Raw genomic sequence first — 16,009 nt, 5'->3', positions numbered from 1 at the left:
TAAAGATCCTATCTCACAGCAGTGATATACACACTCATCCACAGTGGAGAAGGGTGAGTAAACAAAAACAAGTAACACAATAAAACAAACAAAACCAAACAAAAAACAAGTATGCAAATAGCTACCAAGCTAGAAGGAATACATATGGATATGCTGTACCATGTCCTCCTGTGTCCTAGGATTGCTCTACACTGATTGCACCACAGATTACAGGAGGCTCATCACAAGGACCATGTATTAGTCAAAGTCACTGATTAGATTTCCAGTAAGCATGCATATATATATATCTCTTCCCTTAAAAGCTTCTCTGAAACAGTGTGCAACTTCTGAGTAAAGTATAAAATACAAAGAGCTTAAATATTAGCAGTGTGCCTGCAAAATAAGACCCTGTATATTTCTATCACGTCTATTACTCTCCTTAGTAACTTGAGAAGAAAACTCTGTTCACAACAGAATAACACTATTATCAAATGCAGAAACAAATGTTTCTCCTCAAAAATTGTACCTCCCGCTAAACTTCAGTTAAGATTTGCTATATGTTTGATTCACATACTTACTTGTAGTAACAAATATCTGTCCCAACACGAGTCCAACATGGTCGAGAATTTAGTGCTTCTTGAACAGAATACATGAGGGGCTGCATTCCTGAGAGAAAACATGCATCTCACTTTAATGCTTAACATTAAACAGAAAGATCATAGCAGTAATGGACCACATCAACACTTACATACAAGTCTACAAATTCCCTATACTTATTTACTCACTATCATATTTTCATGAATGTCTGGGTACTGTATGCTCTTTCAACCAGATAACAAAAGATTACTGATTTTCAGAAAATAACAATTAAAGAAAAGAATCAGATCCATGGAAGACCAAAACGAAATATTTAAATGAAAGATGAGGTTAGCATAAACAGTAATCTACAAAAAATCCTGGGTCCCAATCCAACCAACTCAAGAGAGTACAAAAAACTGATACTATTATCCATTTACATAAATAAGTGAAAAATAACTAAATTTTAGACAACTTTTTTAACAGTTGACTCTTCATGTATTTTTTTTTGATAGTATACTTAATTTGAATACTTAATATGAAGTAAAAGAGAAAAGAATGCATACTAATTGAACATCATTTCCTTACTGGTTAGGTAATTAGCCAACCCCATTGACTGATTTAGTCAATGTACTTAAAAAAAACCAAAAGTAACTATCAAGTAAGTATACTCAACATAGAAGAAGATTTAAGAAAATTGATGAGGATTAGTAAATAATTTAAAAGCATCTTATTACTGGTTAAACTACCTGTGACTTGATCACTGTGAACATATGCGTAGGACAAAGAAGAATACAATATTACTCTGTGCAAAGAGTTTGAATTTGGGGGGGAGAAGGAATTTCTCTTCTTCCTTCTTAAAGGACAAGTTTCAGAATATATAGCAAGAAAAAAAGAAACTTCACAAAACAAATGGTTTTAAGCTGAATAACACACACACCCCATACACACTCCCAGACAAGTGGAAGAAAGGCATATTCACTAAGCCAGTATTTTTGAATGAGGTACATGCATTAGACTTGCTAAAGACTGCAAGGGTCACTTAGGAAGCCCAGCATTTCAAAGCAGACTTATTTTTCCGTCCCATCAATAGGACAAAACTGTTTTAGAATGTCTCCATATACTTTCACATCTGAAAATATACCTCTATGCAGAAATAGACTTATGATGTCATTCTTCCTGACCTCTGTCAATCAACAAGCTTTGGTGTTGTCCACCAACGTTCTTGGATCACTTTTAATTACACCAGTAAATTTTTTCCACTTTGGCCTCACTTAACAACAAAACTTCACTTTAAAAACTGGCAGCTCGTGGTTTAAGACATATTTTTAGTTTTTAACTGAAACTGTCAAAACATCTTCTAGCAATACTATTAAAATAAACCATGTAAGCTGACAACATGAATACTACTGATCCTGTAGAGAAGGGAAGGAAACAGTTGAAATGTCTAGTATAGATATTTTTTAAGTATTTCTTCTCAAAGTATGGGAAATGTATCTTACCGTAGTTAAACTGACTGTTTGACTTTTCACAGTTGATGATGTTAAACCGGTAACCAATGCCAGTTTTCATTCCACTGACTTCAAAGTAAAACCACTGATGATAATGATTGCTATTTATATCCGAATTCAGAATTAGATCATACTCATTTCTGAAGATTAAAAAAATAAATCAATCTTTTTTTTAAGAAGCAGAAATAGTACGCCTAAACTATGAAAAGAAGAGTTGAAATATCTTACTTTCTGATCTGGATAACTTTGCGCAGATTTCCAGATTCAAATTTGGAATTAAACTTCAAAACATCTGCTTCCTCTGGTATTGAACAACTATGAGTAGAAAAAGGGACCAAAATTAAATATAAATATAAATATAAATATAAATATAAATATAAATATAAATATAAATATAAATATAAATACAAATATAAATACAAATACAAATACAAATATAAATATAAATATAAAACAAACTTAACTAAAACAAATTAATTTCTTTTAGTCCTCAGAATCTTCCTCTAAATACAGCCTGGAGAGCAGAAACACTGTTACATCAGATAAAACTTTCAATGGAATCTGCTTTAAATATTGCAAATCTTATCACAGAGTAAGTAGAATAGGCTTAGAGTATGAGTCAAATATTCTTTTCAGAAAGGTAAATACTTACCTTAAATTATCAAGGTCATACACAACTCTGTCTATAATGTCATTTTGATAAATCAGCCTTTCAATATCTTGAGAGATTTTTGTCCTAAAATAAAAAGCAAAGTTCTCATTCAAATTTTCACATACTCTTCTCAACTACAAAAGAGGAATTAACTCATATAGGAATGAAAACTAACAAAGTCAACATGAAGATAGTGGTATAGTTCAGAGAGATCTCAGCCTCACCCTCACTTATGTGTACTTAAGTTTAAACACCTGCATTCGCAGTTGACTGCATCCAATATTTATATGTGAGGGAACTAAGTTTTCATGCAGACAACCCACTGGGTTTTATCTTATGGAAAAAAATGCAGTTTCATACTTTATAACAGAAGCAGGAATTACTCAAACGTTACTTATGTTAATGCTTTAATCCAGGACAACACTTGATAACATTAGTAACTTAAATGAGTCCTACCATAACCAAAATTAAGGAGTTTTAGAGAGTAGGTCGTACAGTGAGTGTGTTAGTGAACTAGCTTTTCACCTCTGGAGATCTAGTTCATTTATCGACTAGGTAATAAAAATTAATTTGGTGATGTCAGCCAAATGGTAGGTGTATGTTTATCCAGATCATAAAACCATTGCACAACTGGCAGTATCTAGGTCCTGGTTTGGAAAAGTAAGAATGTGTTGCAGTTCAAGAATGAAATATAGTGGCAGAGCTGTGTGGAAAAGCTTGCACAGCACCTGCAATAAGAAGAAAAGGAGGCAGATTAACAATGAAGAATACAGAAACAGAGCGGTAAAGTACATTCATGCTGGAAATTCTCAATTTAATTAAAATAAATACTGTTAACAAATGAGAAAGAGAAGGTAAGTGCACAATTCTAGCACCTCTTTTTAAATTTAAACTGGAAAATTTAAATTTCTGGAAAAGAAAACAATTCACAAGTCCAGTGTACTGACAAAATTGTGACGAGGTTGACTCACCACAATCTATCTGAACAGGTTCAGCTCAGGACAGAACTACAGATTTTTCACCTTGCACTTGATCTTACAGAACTCTTCAGATCTCAGCATGCCTCAGCTCTAAAAGGTCATAACACTTCCTATCATCACAGGAGTTTTGCCAAGACAAAACTCCATCAATGAAAATCCATAATAAATACTGCATAAATAGTAATGGCATTCAAATACCATTATAATGACCAACGTGTATATGAAAGGAAAGAAGAAACAATATTCAAGATGCGCACTAAAAGGAAAAGGAGTAGTAGACATTTTCAGGTTCCAAAAAACCCAAGATAAGCTATTTTAAGGTAATTAAAAACAAAACAATCTAGAACCAACACTGTTGATGTGACCCATGTTCTTACAGACTAGTTCTTTGTGGATCCTGATGATTAGAAAATACTAAAGTGTACAGAAAAACAAACAAACAACCTAAATTTTTAAGGAATGGAAGAAAAAAAGTAGGAATTTAAACCCAAATTTATAGGTTACTGAACTATATCATAATTTTCATCTCTAAAACATAGAGTGATATAAAATACTTCAGTTATTATCAATTTCATTTTTCCAAACAATAATAATTTGGTGAGACATTTGGTGAGACATCTGGTGATAATTACGTGCTACTGAGCTTAAAAGTACTCCAAAACAAAAATTCAAAAACATTTAATCTCCCGGCAAAATGCAAGACTAAAAAAAAAATCCCCAAGTCCACACCATGTTGCTCTAATAAAAGTATGAAGAAAACCCACTCAATCACACCTTAGACCCACCATGTTTTCTTAATTACACAGATGGATTAAAGCAACCATTAGTTTTCTAAAGAAGACTTAGCTCATTAGCAGAACTAACTGCTTAGATTAAGGGAAACAAATCCCACTGGATGTCCAAAGAGCTTGGACACAGCTTTGTAGAAGACTTCAAAGTTTTTCCATTCCCCTACCAAACTCATTTTTACCACTTTCCTAAAAGATGTTAATTCCTAAGAAGATTAAGCCCTTTTTAAACAGGTTCCCTTCTCAGAAGTTTGTTATGTTGAAGTAACAAGACTCGAGTCATTTGTAGAAAACTGAATTCTTAAAAGAGTGTATCTTAAAAATATGATTTAGGATTTTTGATTCAAGGTTAGCAATATTACCTGATATTTCATTCTTGTTTCAGAGAAGACTAAAGAAGTTGCTTTCAACATACAAAATACAACAAAATCAAAATATTTTGAAGTTAAAATATACCCTCAAATTATCTTTATGTTCTACAAATCAGCTTTATGTATAACCATGCAAGGTTTGTAATTACAGTCCTTTATATCTAAGAACAAACACTGGAATGACAAATTGTATCTGACTTCACTCTATTTTATTCAGGAAATTTCAGAATAATTAATTAGTACAAAAACATAAGTGAGGGGATTTGCAAGATTTTCTTACAATGCAGTTCTTAGGTGATTCCTGACTAAAGACTATCTCCCTTCTAATCAGCTGAATCTATCTAATAAAGACCTTACAGGGAAGATTCTCTTCCTTCAACATTGAACGGTATATTCATTATATCATTAGTTTTCAGCACTTGTTCATTTCACTGGCAAGATCACTGTTTTATAACATTTATGAAACAGCTAAAGGATTTTAATTATACCACCTAAACACATTTAATCTCTTAATCACGTTAATATCTAAATGCAAACATGAAGAATCTCATTAAGTTGGTAATAGTTACAAATATAAAGCCAAAGGTATAATAATAATGGCCAGCCTTCACGAGCGAAGATCTGGGGAAGGTCTTTCCACCTTCCAGCCTGCGCATTGGATTTTTTAGGTGAGACACAGTGTGCGCGGAACTGAGCCCACCCTTTAATCCTAAGGTTCATCTGCCGGGGCCAAGCGAGCTTGGACGGTGGCAGCGAGGTTCTTAGGATGTAGATGGGTTGCCTTTAAGGCTGACGAGCTCCACCTGCCCGGGAGTGGCCCTGACCGGGAATCAAACCCGGGTCTCGGCGGTGATAGTGCCGCGCCTTTACCACTAGACCACCAGGGGCTCCAAAGCCAAAGGTATTCAGCCTCATAATTAGGCAGGTGGTAAGGTCTCATATTGTATGTTGCTAACATGCTCATTTGTCTACAGTAACTTACTACGTATATGAGCCAACTCTTCATACCACCTCTGCAAATTATTCTTAAGAGTCTCATCTGTCTTCATCACTCCTCATCTTCTCAGAGAAGAAACAAATGGGTGTGTTGATGTGTTGTTTTTTGATGGTTTGCTTTATTTTTCCTTCCGTGTTTATTGTGTGCTATTCTGCAGGACCTAACACAAACTGCATTTTCAGCACTTGTTACCTCTAAATTCTGTTATACTACAAACGCCAAAACCAAACACTTCAGCGTATTCATTTTTTAAATTTCTCCGCTATATTTTCCTGAAAGATAGCTTTTTAGCACAGCAGAGAGAAGAGCTGAAGCATCTTCAAACTATTAAAGGTGCTAAAGCATCTTTAGGGAGCATTCAGTTGGGGATTTTTTTGTTTGTTTGGTGGTGTTTTTCTGTGGGTTGGTTTATTTTTTTTGCAAAGCGCAAAATTTAGATGGGAGATGGTGGGAAGGTTAGAAAGGGAACTTATAAATTAAATAATTAAACTTCAGTATTTAGAAACTGGATCACAGAATTAGCAATTTCAGATCAGATTGTGTTCTTCTCTGTGGCTCTGCACTTATCAATACCTACTCACCTACCTTCAAACTGCTTTTCACTGAAAGTAGTTTTAGATGCCAAAGTGAACTGTGTAATATGGCTTGGTAATCACAGAATCATAGAACAGTCAGGGTTGCACAGGACCTCTGGAGATCATCTAGTTAATCTTATCCTAAAAAACTGTTCTTCAAGGGAACAATAACAACAACAAAAAAAATTAGTATGGTAACTCACCTCTGTACCCCATATGGTCTTTCCAGAATAGGTTCCTTAAATGGGGGTGGAATATGGCCAAAATAATCTGGATAGGCCACTTCTGAATATTCCGGAATAGATTTTGTTGTTTTTACCATTTCAATATAAAGATCACAGTCGTGAACTGATGATACATCGGAAACCTCAAGCATGACTTGTTCCCCTGATGAACTAGATCTGGAATCCTCCTCCTCTTCTGAATCCACTCCAGTGCAGCACAGTTTTCCCAGCTGGACAGATGATCCTTCAAATAGGCTACTTCCACAGGGTGAAACATGTTCACAAGGTTTGCTGCAAGCAAGTGTGGTAAGGCTAGCTTTGCTTTCCTTCTTTACTACACACCCTGGACCATAATACTGATCATTTTTTGCACTGTTCTGTAGACTGATTCTGTCCAAGCCTTTTACAATTTCTTGGCTTAGACACTGGCATGATGGAAGCATGTTTCTTTGATCATTTTGCTGATGTGAACTACTGTCTTTCATACCATCTTTCTTTGGTAGTTCCAGAAAGACTGGCCTTCTATTATATTCCTCTGTCAATAAAGGATTGCTTTCCTTCAAAGCAACCCCTTTTGTTGACTGGTTTCCTTCAGCAGGGTGCTCCTCACTGGCTGTAGGAACAACAATAGGTCCACTCAGATTTGCATCAGGTACAAAAGGCTTTGGTTCCTTGGAAACTAAGTGCCATTCCTTAAAAAATAAAGGTGAAAAAATCATTAACAAAACCCCAAATATTTCCTAAGTTCTGTTTACATTAGAAACATTTCTCTTTCCTTGTTCCTGAGGTAAGTTTTTGAATAATCCAAAAGCAATGTAATTTAAAAGATAGCAGTTATTATGTTATAAGCTGTCATAGCAATTAAGGTTAACCTTTTACAAGACCAAAGCTTTAAAGCCATAACCAAGTAGTTCATCAATAACAAAGTATCAAGTCAATGCAATTGATATTTTAACCTATTTTAAATATTTTAATGCACCTATTTTAAATAGGTGCACAGCATTAAGGAAATATCTAATACAATGATTCTCTCTCAGAAATCTCATGTCCCTTCTTACTATTTTATTTCTACCGTGGCCAATAATTAAACATCACAAAACAGCTTTGCTTACATCTGCCCATAGTCCCCTTCTCAGTCAAAACAAAGTAATCATAACATTTAACTAAGTTACTTAGTATATAGCACTCTCATATGTAGATCTAAAACTGCAGACCCATGTTTCTTGACTAGAGGAATTATCCATCAAAAAAAGAACATCAAAGTGTATTCCAGAGTCAACCTAATAAGAAATGTCATAATAATGTCATGATGACATATAATAAGAAATGTCCTGGGAATCATATACTTTACCTGAAAGTTTTCTGAAAGTTCTGGGAAAAACTGCTCATACATTTTCAGTTCTTCTATGGGTCTTCCCAATTCCTGTCTAGGTTTCAGTTTATTAATATCAGTCTCAATATCATCATTCTGAAAGATCACCAGAACAAATTAATCTTGCATCCAGAATAAATGAACTTCTAAAACATTAATCTAAAAAGTTCACCTTGTATACCTGATACAGCCATGCTTTAAAAGCTGAATACCCCTATTTAAAAATTAGCTGAACTGCAGCTTTCACCAGGAAGATTTAAGCAGCTCAGTTGTATTAGTATACCTAAGTCTCTATTTCAACAGAAATACTAGAACATCTCAGTTTTCTTGCTTTTACACAATTTCATTATACACAGATATCAGAATACACTTTACATGAGATCTGTGCATATTTTAACTGTTGTAGCTTGGAATGTGGAGACTGCAGTGACAAAGCAATGCTGCTTCTGTAGAAGACACTCCCTTCATCAGAGCTCATCAGATCCTTCAATGAAAGTTGTTTATCCAGTCCATGGACAGACAATTCAATTAACTCCTAAATATCTGTAATATAAAAACACTAAATAAGGCAGGTCTGGCCAAATATCCATCCATGTTCTGAGTGGCAGGTGGAGCAGGATAATAACTTCCTAAAGTGGTACAGCAGTGAAAGATCTGATCTGTACCTCTGCAGCTGGCTGAACTTATTACCTTGCTGAAACACTTCATTGGATTGATCTAGTCCATCCCAGTCCAGAATGATCAAAAAAGTTATAGCAGCTCCTACATACTGAGCAGCTTATGTAGGAAGAGCAGGCTGAGAGAAATATAAGTGGGGAACAGAATGCTACCAAAAGAGTTTGTAGTTCCATTCCACTGTACTCCAGATACACTAAGTGTGAAGCAAACAGATTTTGATAAAATCTTGAAGTCACCTGAACAAGAAAGGTTGACATTTTCAAGCAGCACCCGCTTTGAGTTTTAGGAGCTTTTTAAATTAATTTTAATTAATTTAGACTTAGACAATTTTAATTAATTGTCTCTACCAACCTTAAAATGTTGGTCTTTGTCATCATCATTTTCAGTTTCAATTTCTGATTCTGTTTCAGCATCATCGTTATCATCACTTTCATCTACTACATCATCCACTACAATACAGAAGAGTTTGGTAAGGCAGATTATACATTTAATGCAACACACAAGTTCAAAGAAGAACTTCTCTGTTCTGTGTTTATTCTCTTTTTCACTTACCACTTAAAAAGAATGTGAAGACCAACTCATTAACTAGTCCTGTTTGTTATGTTTTTGTTATGTTTTCTCATAAAGGGTTTCCCATGCAGGAAATTTGCTGATTGTCAGTAAAAGGCTCACTCAGAAACTGACACATTATACTGATTTTCTAGTGTATTCAGAATAACTACATATATTGCTTTTACAATACTGCCCGTACAAGACTGCACTTTTAAAAAACACAGACTTCTACCACCTATTTACTTAGGTTGTTCTCTTCTTTTTATGGAAGATAACAAACCCACTTAAAAAAACATCAGTAGTTCGCTTCACCAGATTAGGAAGTTTCTAAATAGGTATTACAGAGCACCAAACACACTGTATTAAGTGGACATTTAATTTCTGTGGATTTTGAAACACACTTCTTGATCTATTTTATACCATGAAGACAAAACATAAGTTTTAGAGTAACTTTCTGACAGCAACTTTATTAGTTGCCTACCCAGGTCTGAAGCTGCTTCACCATATCTGCATATGCATTAAACATTAACTCTCTGAAAATAATGACAGGTGTTCAGAGCAGGCTGAATCTATTTCCTACAAAGCACCATACAAATGCTTTGCAGACAAGTATTTTCTAAGAGACTGCAACAGTCCACGAAAGCAGCTCTACTTTTTCATCATGCAAATGAAGGAAAAAACATAATAATTCAAAAAAGCCAATGCTTCAAGTGGCGCATGCTAATCTAAATTCACCACACCCTGAGGTATCAGGGTAACACAGAAAGAAAGGATGTACACTACATCACGTTTCACACAGCAGAATGTATATGATAAGTGAGTTAAAAGGAGAGACCATTTAAGTTTGTATACAGCCTCTCCTTTACACTTTGGAGTTTGATGAACATCACCTTTTAGCTGCTGTTTTCTTTTTTATTTTATAACCACAGGTATAGACAAAATTTTCATCACTTAAAATTAGAAACTGGTGCTACACACTAACAGTCACAGACCCTTTGCTGGTTAAGAAGAGCATCAGAGTCCAAGTTTTAGTGGAGAACACAAACAACTGCAATTGATTCCACTCTACAAAAGCAGCAATAGACATACTCAAAGTATTACAAAATTACTATACCATCAGGAGGCAAACTGTACAGCTGAGCCACAGGACCAGTGGCAGGAATAACTGGGAGTTGGAAATGGAAAGCACTTTTAATAGTTGGTAAAGGAAGACGATTTTTAGGAAAACATTTTCTCATTATTAGGCTGGATGTGTTGACAAGAGGATCAAGAGTTCTTACTGCAAGGCACTCCTGTTAACAGGAAAATAACAAAAAGTATTTATCAAACTAATAGTCAAACTACATATGTTACACTATTAATGAATTCTAGAAATCTATATTTTGTTTACAAAAAAAATTGCTAATGTCTACTTTGAAGGCCAGAAAAACTTCTACTAACTCATATTCACATCTTTTTAAAAATCCAAACTTCAAAATTAAAGGCATTTTTTTACCTCATCTTTTTTTAAATTAAGTTCAACCATTCCTTCCAGAGACAGCCACAGCAAAATAACAGCAAATACTAATTTAATTAGGTACTCTTTCATTCTGTTTCAGGCTGGTACAGAAAATAATGCTTACTTCCATAATCAGGACCGATCATGAATCTCATAAAAGAAACATGATGAACTCGAGGTTGAAATCTTTTTAAAGCTAGAGAAAAAACAGCAATATAAAAAAACCAACCATGATACACTTACTTGTGAAGTGTTGTAAAGAATTTTCATCCCATTGGCATCAATGAATGCTTTTCTTCCCAGTTTGATGTTTGTAACACTTTTAATGCACTGCAAAACTCCTTTACGTATCAGCATGTATCTGTGACGACTATCATGACGATGCCAATCAACATATATCGTTAAAAGCACCTGCACATATCCTCTGTCTACCGCTCTCCTGGCATTTGTTTCTTTGAAAAAAAAGTTAGGAAAGAAAATTAGAAATTGACCAAATTACTTCAGTATTACTTTCAATTTAATGTTTAAATTCCTCTTTTTACCCAAGTGAGTTGTTTCATTTTAAGTAGTGTTTTAGCCACATTTAGCAGAGTCTTACATCAACCTAAACAGAAATGACTGAAAAATTGAGACCAGTAGTCTAAATCTCATTCTTAAAATAATATTGCACGTAATTTTCATGGTTCACCAGAAAAACAGTGTGCATTACACATAAAGGTAATGGTAAGATGATGTCACCCAGCAAATTTAAAAAAAGAAAAAATTCTACAAAGCATATCTATCCACACACACTGTGTAGACAAAATATTTTAAACAGACTTCTTTTCACTTGCAATCCATACAGTGTTGCAGCAACTATCACTCAAATTTGATAAACTTATAATACCTCTACCCCAAATACTGGGTAATCAGTATGACAACTGCACTATACACATCATAGATTAGTGTTTTTGTGAAGAGATTTACTTATATAAAGTGTAAGAAGTTATAATGTCAAAACCTCTAAAGAGAAAAAAAAATCCCTAAATAAATGCACAAGATCTCCTGTTTTCAAAGACCTTTTCAACACTTTATTTCTCTCTCCAGTATTAAAGTTTAACTGCCAATTTACAGAATAGAACACTGACAATGATAGAGAAATACTTCTTTCCCTGGATTTGCCAAGGAGAAATTGCAACATTTTAAAATACACAAATCAGAGGACCAAGGTATCACACTGAACAAACATAAGTAAACTCAGAGTATCGTGACAGTCAGTACCAAAATTTCCTGTCATTTGTCTGAAATAGTTTTCTGCAAATCTAATCACGCCTCAGTTCTTTCACAACTCCACTGGAACTACTAGGAATGCTGCAGCTTTAATACAACTGTTCGGAGAAAATTAATTTTTAATTCCCTGCTAGTTACAATCCTGGTTCAAAATCCACAGAGACAACATTTGTTTCTTGCTGCTAGATCAGATAGTCCATGCCTGGAAACTGGCCATTGTTTTGTTACCCTTAATTCCACTTCATGAGCGTCACTGACAGACTTCTCATTAGGACCCTAGTCCTAATTACTCAGAAGAATTACTTAAGAATACCTACATTTCCCCCTGACATCAACAGATATTTTCATATATATATATATATAAATGATGCACAGGAGTTAAGTTACAGACATTCTGAGAAGTGAGTGAATCTAAAAGGCACTTCAGATCCAGATCAGTTCTGCAGAAGCAGTGCAGCCCTTCTGCTGCATAACTGAAGAAACAGTAACTAATTATTAAACATATAGCTATATACAACATAAATAAAGCACCAGAGACTGTAGATAAAACTGTACCTTATTTCTAGCTTTCCTCACTTTGATTTTGTTTAGGTCACAGACTTAATGTTAATTTTACTCTGTCTATACACACACACACACACGCACACATATATATAGCTCAAGCAGACAAACAATTTCTTGTTGTCAAACACTTACTTGATTTTAGCAATGCAGCAAGTGTGTCTAAAGCAACCCTGTCAATATAACAAGAAAAGTCAAAACAGCAAACAACCAGTATGCTTAATCTACAATACTATAAAACCAGACGAGATACTTACTGCTAACAAGACATATAAAGTCTAACCTCAAGTCTTCCTGGTTGCATTGTATCACAGACTTCACTTCTAAAATTTGATTTTACTAAGAGATCACTGTCGTGGTTTTGCCCACCAGCCCATCCCTGGGGCTGAGGATGGTTTTGTCCAGGTGATTTCCGGACAAAAAAAACAATCAAAAAGTTCAGTGACGCCTTTGCTAATTACATCTTTAAGAAAACGGAAGAGAAAGTTGTGGTGCAGTTGAAATTAGGAACAGCAGCCATGTAGAAGGGTAGCGGGCCCGAGGAGGGCCAAGGCCCCCTCCTCCCCAGCTTGGGCCGGGGGGGGCAGGTGCAGCACTGAAGCCTCCCTTCTCTCTTGTGAGAGAGTGAAGAAAAAAAAGGTTTAAAAGACGAACTGCTTAGACGAGAAACCGCTGCAGAAGAATTCCAGCCATGAGATAACAGGACTTCCAAGGTCGAAGCTGGCAGCTGAAGCTGCAACAGGAGAGAGAAGAAAAGTTCAAAGGGGGGAGAGCTGCTTTTTTTCTCCCTTTCGCTCCCCCTCCCTTCAGCAGGGTAAAGACTGAAAAATAAAACCCTGCCACTTGTAAAAGTTTGTTGGGGTGAAAAGACCCCCCATGCGGCTCACAGAGGAGCTTGTGGATGCACCAGAGATTTGTGACTTTAACAGAGAGAAAGCCTTATGCTGGAGTAAAAGCGGCTCAGATGAGGCAGAGTCCTGTTAAAGACTTTGTGACCCTCGAAGGGGATGATGCTTATGCTGGAACGAGATGGCTCAGATAAGCTTGGGATCTCAGTAAGAGATCCATGCTGCTGCTGTTGAAGATTTATGACCCTGACGAGAATTAGGACCTACGCTGGAACAGAAAACGGTTTGGGTAGGGATGTTGGGATCCATGTGTGGGATCCATGCTGCTGGTGCTAGAGATTTGTGACCCTGAGAGAACCTACGCTGGAGCAGGAAACGGCTCGGGTAGGGATGTTGAAGATTTATGACCCTGAGGGGAATGAGAGAACCTACGCTGGAGCAGAAAATGGCTCAGGTGGGATATTGGGATCTGAGTAAGAGATCCAGACTAGACCCATGCCGAGAAGTCAATCAAAGACTGTTCTCCCATGGGGAGGGACCTCCATAGGGAAACAGGGGTGAACTCTTAAACCATTAAGAGTCAACCCTGTGGAAGAAGATCCATAGTAAGCAAGTGTCCCCTTGCAAGCCTATGGAAGGAAACCCTTCAGGACCTGGGTAACCCCCAGCCTTCGGTTTTAGCCGAGGAGGGGGTAGACCCAGCCCTGAGGCCAACACAGAATGAGAGAGAAATAAAGAAGTTCCAGCTGCGACGAAAGTGCTGCAGAGTTACTGGAGAGAGAGAGAGCTGGAATTCCAAGAACAGAAAAGGACTGCTTCTCCTCCTTGGACTGATATAAAGGGAGGTGGGGGGAGAAGTATCTTCTGTAAATACATAATACTTTTTACTTAAGTAGAATTATTGTAGATATAATTCTTTAGTTTTAGCTTGTTAATAATAAATACTCATACTTTTTTTCCAATTCAGTCTCTTTTTGTCTGCATAAACCTTCTCTCAACTGATAGCAATTGTATGGGGGGTGTAAAAGTAAATTGAGCCAGGGCAAAACCACGACAATCACATATCTCTGCTATATCTGAAGTCTGATGGAAAAACTTCATAAATATCAATGCAATGGCTATCCAAACTTCCAGCTTTTGCAAAAACATTGCGACTATGTAAAGTTTATGACCAACACTCAGTGATTGTGACAGTTCTGAAATTCATGGTTTTGTTAGCAGCAGAACAAGTACTTCCACAAAGTAAAGGACATTATTTTCAAAAACTGTAGGTGAATATTGGTGGTATATTAATATACTGAGGAGCAACACCCATCAATCTGTACTACCATACATGATGGTCGGTGTGAGATTTTTCTTGTACACAAAGACATTTTTTCAATTAACTCAAACAGCACAGCTAGAAAACATATACACTTATTTTTCCCCTCTTTGTGAAGATAGACTTCATATATATGATCTTAGATCATAAACAAGGATATCATGATTACTCACATCATAGAAAAGTAAGTTCCTATGCCTAATTTTAGGCTGGGGCTTAAAGGAGCAGAGGATTTTTTTTTTTTTTTTGAAAGATACTCCTGTGACCACAAATACCAGATTTTGATAACTTAACACTAATGTTTTTGTACTGAAGTTAGAATATGTACAGTACAAGATTATAATTTTGCTAACCAGATGAAAAATTTAGTTTGCCACAGGCAGGTACTTCAAAAAAGTGAAGTGTATAAAGAAGGGCTATCTTCAATTAGATCCACTTAGCTAATTTTTACCCTAAATTCACTAAAAAAAAAAATCCCAAAACAAAACCCAAAAAGAACCCCAAACAATCCAAAACAGCCACAAAACCTATCAACCACCATGGGGATGAGAATCTAAAGTCATCACTTTCAGCTACACAGTGAATTTTATGTTTTTTTAAACACAACGGCACAATGACCCACTAGACAAATATTGCTGGGGCTTCCTACTCTATATTTTACATTCTTGCTCTGAAAGTCTATAATTGATTTGAAGTAAAACAGAAGGAAAATTTTATTACCAAATAAAAGGGATAGTGCCACACTAAAAGTACAAAGTACATGCAGAAGCCAATTAAACAAATAAAAAAAATGATGGGATTGTCTTGATCTATTTGTCATAATTTGGGGATAATCACTGTAGAGTTTCCATGCAGGAATATTAGAGACAAAAAAATAATAGTTATTTTACTAGTACTGCAAACAGACATTACAATATTTTGTGTTACTCTACTGGGTAAAATTGAACTTCCCATCTCCCTTCACTTTGTTAACATTTATTAGTCAAACATAATTGAGTTTGATTTGTCTAATACTAATTTTAATTTACAAGTAAGTTTTGAAACATATACAAGGTTTTACCATATATTATATTAAAGAGACCTTACTTACTTCATAAGGCTAGTGTTCTTTTTACTAAAAGGGCCAATGATCTTAAACATCAGTTCTACTACTCCATTCTTTCCCAAAGATACTGCATTTACAGCTGGAAGAGTTAAAAGCAATCCATTTTAAGATAATGTAGTAGGAAAGGCAAAAGAAAAAAAAATCAATATACT

General features: G+C 35.5%; 1 protein-coding gene across 8 annotated transcripts in view; it reads right to left on the bottom strand.

The window, feature by feature from the left end:
- Nucleotides 1–16,009, bottom strand: part of AGTPBP1 (ATP/GTP binding carboxypeptidase 1) — a 56,278-nt gene that overhangs the window by 21,890 nt on the left and 18,379 nt on the right. For all 8 annotated transcript variants that reach the window (XR_007630604.1, XM_050329701.1, XM_050329703.1 and 5 more), the window contains 11 exons: nucleotides 15,843–15,936; nucleotides 12,719–12,756; nucleotides 10,997–11,205; nucleotides 10,370–10,547; nucleotides 9,055–9,152; nucleotides 8,005–8,121; nucleotides 6,633–7,345; nucleotides 2,719–2,802; nucleotides 2,295–2,381; nucleotides 2,058–2,206; nucleotides 558–645 (listed from right to left, as the gene is read on the bottom strand). Coding sequence is in view for 7 of the 8 variants with exons in the window: in XM_050329701.1 (XP_050185658.1) it covers nucleotides 558–645; nucleotides 2,058–2,206; nucleotides 2,295–2,381; nucleotides 2,719–2,802; nucleotides 6,633–7,345; nucleotides 8,005–8,121; nucleotides 9,055–9,152; nucleotides 10,370–10,547; nucleotides 10,997–11,205; nucleotides 12,719–12,756; nucleotides 15,843–15,936 (1,855 nt within the window). In the remaining variant the exon portion in view is untranslated. The remainder of the gene's footprint in view (nucleotides 1–557; nucleotides 646–2,057; nucleotides 2,207–2,294; nucleotides 2,382–2,718; nucleotides 2,803–6,632; nucleotides 7,346–8,004; nucleotides 8,122–9,054; nucleotides 9,153–10,369; nucleotides 10,548–10,996; nucleotides 11,206–12,718; nucleotides 12,757–15,842; nucleotides 15,937–16,009) is intronic.

Source organism: Myiozetetes cayanensis, unplaced genomic scaffold (assembly GCF_022539395.1).
Source record: "Myiozetetes cayanensis isolate MyiCay16 unplaced genomic scaffold, myiCay2020 scf4, whole genome shotgun sequence".
NCBI classification, from domain to species: Eukaryota; Metazoa; Chordata; class Aves; order Passeriformes; family Tyrannidae; genus Myiozetetes; species Myiozetetes cayanensis.
Note: the sequence above shows the minus strand (reverse complement) of the source record. Positions and strands in the feature narration are given on the sequence as shown.